General features: G+C 35.1%; 1 protein-coding gene across 3 annotated transcripts in view; it reads right to left on the bottom strand.

Moving 5' to 3' along the window:
- Positions 1–13,147, bottom strand: part of MDGA2 (MAM domain containing glycosylphosphatidylinositol anchor 2) — a 996,453-nt gene that overhangs the window by 388,431 nt on the left and 594,875 nt on the right. For all 3 annotated transcript variants that reach the window (XR_014312926.1, XM_082735224.1, XM_082735225.1), the window contains exon 7: positions 8,396–8,725. Coding sequence is in view for 2 of the 3 variants with exons in the window: in XM_082735224.1 (XP_082591350.1) it covers positions 8,396–8,725 (330 nt within the window). In the remaining variant the exon portion in view is untranslated. The remainder of the gene's footprint in view (positions 1–8,395; positions 8,726–13,147) is intronic.

Here is a 13,147-nt window from a genome sequence, read left to right as displayed (position 1 = left end):
TCAAATCAATTATGAATTAGATCCTACCGATTTTTATTTCTACCAGTATCTCCTTTCCTATTGTGGTTGTCAAATAAAACTTTTTTTGGATTGAATGTACACTATGTTTCATGAATTTATCCCAGAATTGCAGGTGACAGCTATACTTAATTTCTCTTTGTCATATTAGAACACGTGGCTTTATTCTTGCTTGCCCTGTCAGTTGACCTTGCCTTTCAAATTTAAATTGCTAAACCTCCACCTTCCTCCACTCAGGGCAGTTTCTTTAGAGCTGAGAAACTGTGAAATAAATGTCAGATATACCAGATGGAAGGAAAAAAAACACTTACAATGTGAGCCATAAATACTGTGTACATTTCTTGTGGTGGCATTCCTATCTCCATTAAGAAAACTTCAGAAATTTCAGGTTTTTGCAAAGGTCTTTGCCTCAATTTTGTGTAATTTAACAATTTTTATCTTAGGTCATTCATCATATTTTAATATGGTACTTGGTAAGCCTTATGAAGGTACCTTTACCTTGAAAATATTCAACCAAGGGTTTTTTGACTATTTGCATGGTTGTTATCAAAGACAACAAAGAACTGGACGTTAAGTCCAAAACCTAAAATCTCCATTAATGGTGCCTGAAACAAATGACAATAATAATAAAACGGAATGCCCTCCATGCTATTTGTTATGCTCCACAAATAAGTGAAACCATATGATAATTGATTCTCTCTGCTTGACTTATTTCACTCAGCATAATAATCTCTTCCAGTCCCGTCCATGTTGCTACAAAAGTTGGGTATTGGTCCTTTCTTTTTTTTTTTTTTTATAAACATATATTTTTATCCCCAGGGGTACAGGTCTGTGAATCACCAGGTTTACACACTTCACAGCACTCACCAAAGCACATACCCTCCCCAATGTCCATAATCCCACCCCCTTCTCCCAAACCCCCTCCCCCCAGCAACCCTCAGTTTGTTTTGTGAGATTAAGAGTCACTTATGGTTTGTCTCCCTCCCAATCCCATCTTGTTTCATTTATTCTTCTCCTACCCACTTAGCATGGAGGACATGGGGAGTTAGAGAGGAGAAGGGAGTTGGGGGAAATTGGAAGGGGAGGTGAACCATGAGAGACTATGGACTCTGAAAAACAATCTGAGGGTTTTGAAGGGGTGGGGGGTGGGAGGTTGGGGTACTAGGTGGTGGGTATTATAAAGGGCACGAATTGCATGGAGCACTGGGTGTGGTGAAAAATAATGAATACTGTTATGCTGAAAATAAAAAATAAATTAAAAAAAAATAATAAAACGGAATGCGAGTAATAATAATATTTGTTGCGGACAACCGATATTTTCTTAAACTTACTTAAGAGTGAGTATAAATATCTTTAGAAAACTTTGCTATTTATACTACTTCTCTTTTATTAGTTTAAACATACAATCTAAATAAAAGCCATAATAATTATACAAACACAGATTCCAGAAAAGTTCCATAGCCACTCCTAACTCTTCTAGATTGTTGCATTTACATGTCTCCATTGTAGAAAACCCGCATCAGCCACTAAACAGTGCGAGATTCACCTAAGTAAGCAGAAGAAATAATTCCAAACTATTAAATATTTTTTAAAATAAAAACATTTAATTTAAAGAGTAAAAGTTACTTTCAAATAGGTAGCGCTTCAAATAGGTAAATAAAATACTCTTCTTGGTAAAATTTACTGTATCTAAATATGAATTCGATAACCGTGCCTACCATACAGGCTACCAGTCAAACCATCCCTTACTGAAAGCACAGATGAAAGGAATTAGGTATCTCTATGAGTATGCGTAGCCTGATATTTCCTAAGGAACATTCTGTGTATGTGGCGATTAAAAACAATATGTTACAGTTCAGTGTCTCTCTTAGAAATTCACTAGGTACAACAGCAATTTAAGGCTATATATACCACAGTAAAGATATATGCTAGCCACATTTAGTTTCCATCCCAACACTGGAGGAGAAGAGAACAGTCTCTAAGAAGACTGTAGAAGAGCTAATTCACTGTTTTTTGGAGCAACAGTCTCCCTACTGACACACTGCTCAGAATACAGTTCTTCTTTCTGGCTCAAATCAAGGAGAGATATAATACCCCTTCCAATAAGCACAAGAGTCAACTAAGAGGGGAAGCTTCAGCACTGAAAGTAAATTAAGTCTGTAAGAACCAGTCCTGCCTGAGGCCAGTGTGAAAAGTTGCCAATCAGCCATTCACCCCCATAATCAGGAGATTCTGGGTGTCTCATTTTTTTAAAGTTGTGTTTTAATCACTGTCTCCTTAACCATTCAAAGAAAAAAAATTTTTTAAATGTAGAAACAGATATAAAATAGGTAGAAGAGGCCACAAGCAGAATAGAATGGCAGTAGAAAATCTTATATATTAGGAATGACACTTGAGCAGTTTCAAGTAATTTCAGGAGACCTTGCTCTGATCACCCTAGCAGACAAGGGACTCAATAAGATATACAGATGAATGAGGAATAAAGAAAGACTGAGATTCTGCCTCATTCTCTAGAAAATATATAGTGATTGTATAGACAAATAACAGTTATTTGTGGGTTTAACTGGGTTTAACTTAGTTTTTTAATATTTCCACAGAGTTCAGTTCATTATTTATTTCTTAATAGAGTTCTGAAATCTTGGTTGAGATGAGCACACCATGGCCTGTGGACAAATATGGCCCACCACCTGATTTTGTAAATAAAGTTGTATTGGAATACAGCCATGCTCATTCATTTTATTGTCTGGGGCAGCTTTCCCACTGTAAGAGTGGAGTAGAATAGTAGCAACAGAAACCACATAGCCCACAAACCTAAAGATGTTTACTATCTGGCCTTTTACAGAAAAAAATTGCTGGCCTCTGTTCTTCACCATTAATTTAGAGGTTATGGATTGAACTTCCTAATTTTGGAGTCAAGGAAGAAAATGATTTTTTCTGGGTCCAGTAACTTAGGAAGCAATTACATAACTTTTGACTGCATGAAAGCTTCCTCTGAGCAAAGCACAGTCAGATCTGGCATGTGTGGGTATTACTTATGGCGTCCTGTTACATAAAAGGATCTATCATTCATCTATAGTCATTCTACAGGACTTCAGTTTTAATCAGAATTTCATGAGCTGCTCTTCTTCCTTAACTGGAAAGGGGCAAAGAACCTAATCAGTGAACTGGACTTAGTCATTTTTCTTTTGCCTTGTAGCTCATTGACTTTTCTTATTAGTTGTATACCCTATCCCTACATTATCAAGAACTTTTATTCCACCAATATGAATACTTGTACAGACATTTGTTAACTGTCACGATCATACTAACCAGTCAGGTACTCAGCAGCAAAGCTAAAATTTTTCCAATCGGTCACCTCTGTGCACCTATGCTTCTGTTGCTGCCTCTGGTTTAACCCCCTAAATCTAGTTCAATTTTCTGCTATACAAAATGCTCCTGTATTCTAACATGAGAGGGAAAAAAGAATCATCAAATCCGTACTTAGTCTTCTGCTCTATTTGCCCACCAGATGTCTCACATCAGAATTCTACCCTTTCTCGCAGTTTATATTTTCTAGCATGATGCAGATGCTTCTGAATTTCCTATAAACCTACAGGTCCGTCAGGTCATGCAGATGAGGGCCTGCAAGCTAACAGGCACCTGAGGACTTCACCACAGAACCACACTGGAGGAAGCAAAGGAATATTTTTCAGCAAGCCTTCTGAAAATTAAATATCTATGATAACAATTATATTTTTTCAAATGAATAACAATTAGGTGAGAATAATTTAAGAATTGATTTTTAACTGTTGCCAGAATTTTTGTCTTACATGCACATGCATTTTTCAGCAAGTATGTGGAAGATTTTCATTTAACGAAATTGAATTGTAATGATGGAAAATTTCAGTATATTTATTTTTAACTGACAAGTTACTGAAAATTAATTAATTAGTTCACTTAATTAATTAAGTGAAACTAAATTACTGTGGTAATTCACCATTAGTACAATGTGGTTTTTAAAGTTATCTGCAGCCTACAGGTATGATGTAAGCTTTAGTAATGATAGCAATGAAATCGAAAGAAACCAATATAACTTGCTTATATTAATATCAATTAATACTAATCCTATGGTAAAAGCAGAACATGAAGAATCACACAATATTTCTGGGACTTTCTTCATCCTGTACATTTTGCCAACTATCCCCTCCCTCCACTGTCACTATTACAATATTACTTCCATTAAAATCTAACTCAAATGCCATTTTTCTCTGAAACTTTCCCGGGCTATACTGAAGAAAGCATTCACCATTCCTACAGAAGGCTGATCAAATTTAAGTAGAGCTTCCTTCCCACTATAGATTGTGCCTTATTTCTAAGTCATTTGATAACTAAGTAATTTGAAACCTTAGGTAGTAAGGTCCTTAAGAACAAGGCCCATTTGTCCATCAGCATATGATGTAGGGCCAGAAATAGAGCAATCATTCAGCTGAAGAATCTACCAGAAACATAGATTTTGAAAAGACAAAACAACAAATGCTTACAATAAAATAATTTGAATGTTTATAGAGTTAGGAGGAAAAAAAGTTAATGTTGAATTAATGTGGGAATAAGATACAATCTATAATCACATATCATAGTTTCTGTTACTCAAATGTATGAGGCAAACTCCAAACTACATGTAGGTTTCCTTTTCAGTTTTTATTTTATTTTTTTAAATATTAAAAATTCTGTCAACTAGCATTTACCTTTCTGAGATATTTTATATTTTAATTTTAAAAGTCCTCAAAATTGTATCTAGAGATGTGGCTGTCAACATAAGAGACTCTTAATCTCAGAAAACAAACTGAAGGTTGCTGGAGAGGAGGAGTTGGGAGGGAGGAGGTGACTGGGGGATAGAAACTGGGGAGGGTATGTACTATGGTGAATGCTCTGAATTATGTAAGATTGACGAATCACAGACCTGTAAACCCCTGAAACAAATAATACATTATATGTTAATTAAAAAAATAGTTTTCTAACTGTATTAAGTAGAAGTGCCTTATGGGGCCTCACCCTCATCTTAATAAATTTCATGTATGTATCTTGTACACAGTAGCAACCAGGATACAATGTGAGATTTTGTGTGACAAACACCCTAAATAGATTACATTTAACATATAGAAAATGTCTAACACAAGAAAATCATTGACCACCTGGTCAATTCCAAATTCCCTAAAATAGTAATGATACAACTAGCAAAATCCAGAATCTAAGAGCCCCCCCCCCAACATATTTACTTATATCTTAACAGTAGTTTCCTTCTAATTGACTTAACTGGCCCAATCTGTGGGAATTTCCTCTGAATCTTACTGTGTGGTTCATAGAATTAATGGAGTCCAAGATTTTCCTCCATGTTATGGCTTGTTACTCTCACTGTTCAAACTCTACCCCCCAGAATATCTTCAATATCTTTATTTCATATTAAAGCACCACTTTAAGTGTCATCTTCTTTTTTTTTTTTTTTTTTTTTTTTTTTTTTTTTTTTAAGATTTTAGTACAGGCGGACAGAATGGCAGGCAGAGGCAGATGGAGAAGCAGGCTCCCTGCCGAGCAAGGAGCCCGATGCGGGACTCGATCCCAGGATGCCGGGATCATGACCTGTGCTGAAGGCAGCTGCTTAACCAACTGAGCCACCCAGGCGTCCCTAAGTGTCATCTTCTATTATGTGAGGATAAAAATAATTTTTTTTTGATACCAGTTGAATCACACAATCTTAGATCTACAAATCTTTATACTATAATCTGGTATTCCATTCTACTGTAATCAAAACAGAACATCAAAGCCAGTTTGGGCATAAAAATAGAGTATGGGATTGCCTTCAGTGACTCATCCTTTGGGTTAAACCTCTTCTTCAGGCCTCTCTATCAGAATACAGTCTGCACAGGCCAGCCCCATGACCATGACACCTATGCAGACTAACTTGGAAGGGCCCTATGCTTAATGTTTTGATGTTGCTATTGTGAAATTCTTAGTAAGTTCTGAGCAAGAGGTCTGCTTCATATTTTCAGTGGACACTACAAATGGTGGAGCTCTTCTTGCCCCTAAGAGTGATAACATCTTAAATCACAGTATAAATTAGTGTGCTGAACAACTTTCCTTAAAGTTAGTGGGGAACAACAAGATCAGGAAGAGAGAGACCAAATGCCAGTCTTTCAGAGTGAAAAGAAGGAAAGAAAACCTAGAAAGGAAATCTATGTGAACAAATGAGCTCATTTCTTATTATTTTCTGATATCTGCAAAGTGCCGTGTATTGTTCCAGATGCAGAGATTACAACAATGAGCAGTACTGACAAAGGCCCAGCCTTCAGGGAGCTTCCACTCCAACCAGGAGACAGATAATAACCAGTCTGTCTGAGATGGGGTGGGGGGGCAGCAAAGGGGTATATTTTGAAGGAGGACTTCATATATCTCTTTTGTTTCTGGTATTGCTACTTTTGGTAACCAGACAGAATAATAATCATTTAAGAAACATTACTTATTACAAGTAAACTTTCATAACTAAGAGGCATTTCTCGAATGTTTTCTGCTTTTCTGGTCATCTTTTCGCATTTTTCTTTTAGGATTTTTAGAAAGTTCATGAGTCAATGCTAGTTATCTTCTCTGTCATTTACAGCACATAGTTTGAAGTGGGTAATGTAAGTTGTATATTTAAAAATGCATGTTAGAATTAATCCTGTAGATATTATATAATGCTCCTTTCTTCTGTTCATTCTATGCTCCCTCTTCCATCTAAGTTTAATGAACCATGCTACCATCAGACAAGTCTGTTTTGAAAGCAACCTGGATTCTTTGGATCTGGGTTTGTGTCACTGGTTCTGAAAACAACAGCGGTAAGTAAACAAAACAGGCAAACAAGCAAACAGAAAAGCAATGCTCATAATTCTGGAAAATCGTCATTCATAAATAAGGACAGAAAATCCTGGATCTTACAAAACTGTTGTCACTCTGACAGGAAATATCACTGTGGGATGTCACCTAGCACACTGATGTATGCGATCAATGGATATTTGTTGACCGAATGAAAAATTCACCGAATGACGATCATGTATATCAAGAGCTTCCTATTAGATATCCTGAAATGCATCCATCTCCTAGCGCTAGCACAGATTTGGAAATAAAGGTTAGATGATAGTTACTATTCAAACAGTTATTATTATTATTATATATTCTAGAAAAGGGTATCTGTCCAAACACAAGTAATTCTCATCACTCTAACCTCCTTTTACATTAAAGGTAGATGATAAAAATGGGTTATCTCCTAGAAATAATGCAGAATGTGAAAAGCAAGCACATTTGGTCAGCCTGAAGAATGGACCTAAATCCCAACAGGAGTAAAATCAATCTAGCGTGTATTGCAATTTAGATCATGAGAAGACACGAAATCACAGGCCAGTCTGTTACCGAGTGAGAGTCAAAATGCCGCCTGACTGGAAAGGAAAAACTGTTTAAATGTTCTCAAAACGGTAGGTCTGCTGGCTACATGTGCACTCTACGTTTTCAACACATATTATTCACCCTTGAATTATATAAAAATACTAAACTGAAATTCACTCTGGTAACAAGCTGGCAAAACAAATAAAGCTACTTTGGTGTTGTTGGAGGCACGCTGATTACAGTTCACAGAATCACAGGGCTTTCAAACATCTTAATAGGTGAGCTCGTGTCTCCTCCCATACCATAATCCTATAATTTACCTCATCTACAAATGTACATTTAATTGGGAGAAAATAGATCATATTTTTCATTTCTAACCTTAAAAGAAGGAATTTCACTCCAATATATTTTTTCTTTACTCAATCTCATTGTGAAGAGATTCTGTCATAACGTTCTTCAGAAAGTCACATCTGATTACAAGTTTAACACATTTATCATTGGTTTTCATTGGTGAAAAATGTATTTCTTATAAATCTTATATTTGAGTACTTCTAAATTATTTCTCAGTATTTTCTTCTTGGGATTAAACATTTTGTTTGTTTAATGTTTCCAAAATTGTCTTAGCTCTATAAGCATTCGTTGTTTAACTTTATTAATTAATATAACTTTAGAGTCTATAGAGGGTTCTTAGTTAATTAAAAAAAGCTATTATTTAATTAAAAAAAAACTGGAAGCCTATACCTATCATAGCCAATGCTATTACTTTTATTTGCAGTATTTCTATAAAATCTCATATAAATCTAAATCAAAATAGAAATAGCAATGTCTTTTACATGATATTTATTGGGCATTCAGAATGTTAGATTTTGGTTTTAGGAAACTTAAAGAATAAGAATGGTTTTAGCTTGGCTGGAGACTTGCCTGCTAAATGTAAAGAAATTATTCTCAATATGAACACATTTTGCATCACAAATATGCTTCTTACCTGTGCTGCTGGATATATTAACATCAATACTGATATCAGATATTCCTCCTCCCTTCAGAGATGCTACACATGTGTATGTCCCAAAATCCGTGAATTTTAAATCAATGATGTCCAAGTTTGTCGTTCCCGGGGAGACATCCGGATCAGTCTGGGTAATAACCATCCGCTCAGAACTTCTTAATGGACGGCCATTTTTAAACCAACTAAATGTTAACTCCTCAGAAGGAACAGCTTCTACTTGGCAAGATATTTTCACCTCACGCCCAATCTGGATGTTGTCATCTTTGTGATAAGGATCTGGTGTGATCCAAAATCGTCCTTTTTTTAATGCTACAACATAAAAATTCCATAAGTAGTTAGTGTTACTTCCATAATGTTGTGATTCATTTACTTAGGTAGTCATCTCTGAGCTGAAATAAAGTAAAATAAAATAAAATAAAATAAAATAAAATAAGTGCATATATGTTTGTTATTTCCAAGCAGCATGCATGTCAATAAGCCTCATTCAAATAACCTGTAAATATTTGAAGACCTAAGTCAATTAGAGACTCTAAACACTGGTTTTTATAAATTGGGTAATATCTTCCAGTGACATAAAAGATGCTTTAAGTCTATATCATACTTAAACATTATTGCCATTGAAATTTGAACAAATGATGCAACTTGTTTATATAACATCATTAATATTAGAATTAAAAATAATAATGGATCATTAAGCCCAATTTGATATCTATGTTATCCCTTAATTAAGGCACAATTTCCCAGACAACTCAAATATTGCACAAATGTCAGATTAAAGAAAATTCTTGTATGATTTTATCTACATGCTGACCAAAACTAGTTGGAAAGAATTGAGTCAGTTCACATTCATAATGCATTTTCATGGACTGAAATAATCTGAACTGAAAAAGAAAATTGTTTTCTTTTTTTTTTTTTTTTTTTTTTTTTTTTTAAGATTTTATTTATTTATTTGACAGACAGAGATCACAAGTAGGCAGAGAGGCAGGCAGAAAGAGAGAGAGGAGGAAGCAGGCTATCCGCGGAGCAGACAGCCCGATGCGGGGCTCGATCCCAGGACCCTGGGATCATGACCTGAGCCGAAGGCAGAGGCTTTAACCCACTGAGCCACCCAGGCGCCCCGAAAATTGTTTTCAAAACATTTGCTGTGACTGTCCTATTCCACCACAGAGAGATGTTTCCAGTTGAAACAGTTTGCTGGCTCTCTCGTGCAGATGGCCAGAAGAACCTCTCAGCAGATGGTTTGGAAAACATGCTGTGTCTGTATTCCAACAGTAGTGCTTTCTGGGTGCAAGGTCAGTACTGTTCTCACAGCCTGGGTCAGCAATGAAGATGACCAGAGGCTTCTGAAGGGTCTTCTACTGGTCTCCTAAGGGCACCAGTTCTGGACTTTGAATGATAGATACTACAGGACTCAATGAAGAATAGGGTATGTTCCTTTTTCTGGCAGGGATTCTTATATACATATTCTTCTCTCTACTAACATCCTACCTATTTCCCTTTCCCTTAATATCACTTTCTATCCCTCTATGACAATATGTAGCATATGCATAGCAAGGTAATTACCAGAATAAAATATTGTCCATTCACTTTTACCATCAAACCATATATAAATGACACTGGCAGAAATTACATGAATTTAGAAGATCCTCAGAGAGTGGAGGCCTTTTAACTACATTCCCGAGTTTAACCTGATTTCCCTTAGTTCATCCCATTAATGCAGGAAGTACCATGGAAATCTGAAGAACTATGTAAGAAGCACTAGAGATAATAAGTTTTAATCTTAAAAATTTTTGCTTTTAATTATTTTTTATTCATCAGCCCCAAATATTTTCACCTTCTCTTTTATTTGCATCTTAGTGAGGAGAGATAAATGAGTATCAAAAATGATGCTTACATCTTTCTTTTTATTCAAGAAAAATTTATAGGGCTCCTGATGAGGTATTAGATGAGGCCCTGATTATACATGATGAACAAAGCAGACATAACACTTACTCTTATGTATTCGTAGACCAAATTCTGTACTCATAGATTATACATCTGATTTTTATCCATCTGATATTTATGATACTCTTGTCTAGCAAAACCACACTCTGCATTGATAGTAAATATTAGAAGTTTGAAGCAATATGAATGTCAAAAAGTCCTTTAAAATATTGCTTAGAAGGGGTATCTGGCTGGCCCAGTTGGTGGAATGTGAGACTCATGATCTCAGAGTTGTGAGCTGGAGTCCCACATTGCATGTAAATATTACTTAAAAATCTTAAAAAATATTAGAAAAGGCACAAGACTTCAGTCTTAATGAAAACACCAAAGACAAATGTTTAAATCACATTCTCATATTATTGTTTGTTACATTTTTCCACACTAAAATGACACTTATGAACCTTATTTATTCCTAGCCATATCTTTATCAGTACATGACAGTTGGATGAAATTAGGAGAAATTATGCCATCCTGTTACCCAGTGCCATACTTTTATATTTTTATTGGGATTGAAATAGGACTTTGTATCTATAAAGAGAAAAGTGTTGAAAATGCCTATTGGCTACTGTATTTGGTATATAATATTGTACACATATAAAATTCAATGATATATTCAAATGATAATATTAATATCAAATATGAAAATCCAAATGATATTAAATTTCTGTAACACATTGTGCACATATAATTAAAATGCAATGAAAGTTCTTTTTGTTTAAGGTTTTATTTATTTACTTGAGAGAGAGAGAGCACTTGAGAATGAGCACTAGCTGGGAGGGATGCAGAGTAAGAGGGAGAAGCAGAGTAGAGAGTAGAGAGCCAGAGGCAGGGCTCCAACCCAGGATCCCAGGATCATGACCTGAGCCAAAAGCAGATGATTAACTGACAGAGCCAACCAGGCACCCCAGCAATTAAAGTTTTTTCATACATAGTAAACCGTATCATACTTTTTTTTTCCTTTTTAAAAAAATAATTCTAAAAAAACAGTATTCCAAGGGTCATTCACTTTTGTTAACACCATAATATTCAAATGACTTTCCTTTATTTGGTAAGAATTTTGCTTTTTCTGTTTCTATAGAAAAATGCTATGGCTAAATACAAATTTTAAACAGACAATTCTTATCTTTAAAAGTTTAAATACATATGTTAATTTATTAATAATTTCATATGGGATACCTTTAAATAAATTTCATTTCAAAATTATGTTGGTGGCCATATACAAACAAAAATTCTGATGTTTCAGTGACTACCATTTATTTACTAGGTAGTTACTGTTGTCTAGCTCTGCTCCCTGCACAGTGTCATATTAAACTGATATTGCAATTAAGAGAACTGAAAACTCTTCAGATTAGTTAGACTTAAACAACAAAAACAATCCAAAAGCCATGGATTAAAAATAATAATAATAAAATTAAATCACAATATATATTTTGTGTTACAAAATGTTTTTTCTTTTTAAGTTTTATTTATTTACTTGACAGACAGGGAGAGATCACAAGTAGGCAGAGAGGCAGGCATAGGGAGAGGGAGAAACAGGATCCCTACTGAGCAGGGAGCCCCATGCAGGGCTTGATCTCAGGAACCTGAGACCATGACCTGAGCTGAAGGCAGAGGCTTAACCCACTGAGCTACCCAGGCACCCCACAAACTGTTTTATTAATGGAAAATAACTTTTAAAATCCAAAGTAAAAGAAAATTAAAGTTTATAAATCTAATAACCCATAAATAAAATTCAATATGATATACAACTATTTTTAATAATAAGCACCATAATCAAGTGGGCTTTTAAAATGAGCTCATTGCTACAAATAATTGTTTTTCTCAGTATAAGACCACTTATAACTTGGCCAGTGTCAATCGCATTAGTCTTCCAAATGACAGATTCTAAAAAGGAAAAGAAGGACAAGTCAGTGTAGCAAGTGCGCTTAAGTTAAGAAACATCAGAATAAGCAGCATGGATCATTAGACTGGAGAGTCATCTCACTGAGTTTGTTTTATGTTACCCCATAACAGAATACCTACTTTAGCATATGGAACAGAAGCATTCTAAGAAAAAAGAAATACTGTGTGTGTGTGTGTGTGTGTGTGTGTGTACCCATGCACAAGAGTGCATGTCATCATCTCTAGTAAGTTAAATTTAATGGATTTTCTAACTTTGGCTGTTCAGATACCTAAAAGCATGGCTCTGTCAACTAAGCACAGGTACATTAATATCTTGAAACCTAAGTCTAGTTTTTCATTTCTATGTGGTCCAATATAGGCAATCTCATTTTTATGGGTCAAGTGCATCATTTATAAAAAGGAGGTGATAGTATTAAGCTCCCTCCGAGACCCATTGTGAGAAGCAGCTTATTAGCAATAGTGTAGAGCTTTGGAAATATAAAGTGTTTAATATAGTTAATCAACTGGGAAGCAGGTTCCTTCGTTTATAATTAAACACTCTCTTTTTCAGCGAACAGTTTCCAATAGTTCATGCAATGTTAATTTAAAGTCATTTCCTGCTAACCAGTTAAGATTTCAAATGCTTAGAATCAATCTGCGATTAGTACCAGAGTATAACAAGGATCCAATAGACATAACAAGACTCTATAGAACTAAAGAAATTCTTTGGAAGAAGAAAGGAGAAATCCCTTTCCTCAAATGCAATTTCTTAGTCAAACTATTGAAAATCCCACAACACCAGCCTGAAAGAACATTAGATTTAGCTTAATGTATCATAAATTGTGATGGATGAACCTCAAAAGGTAC

This window comes from Mustela nivalis, assembly GCF_964662115.1.
Source record: "Mustela nivalis genome assembly, chromosome: 6".
NCBI classification, from domain to species: Eukaryota; Metazoa; Chordata; class Mammalia; order Carnivora; family Mustelidae; genus Mustela; species Mustela nivalis.
This window is presented reverse-complemented; position numbering and strand designations above follow the sequence as displayed.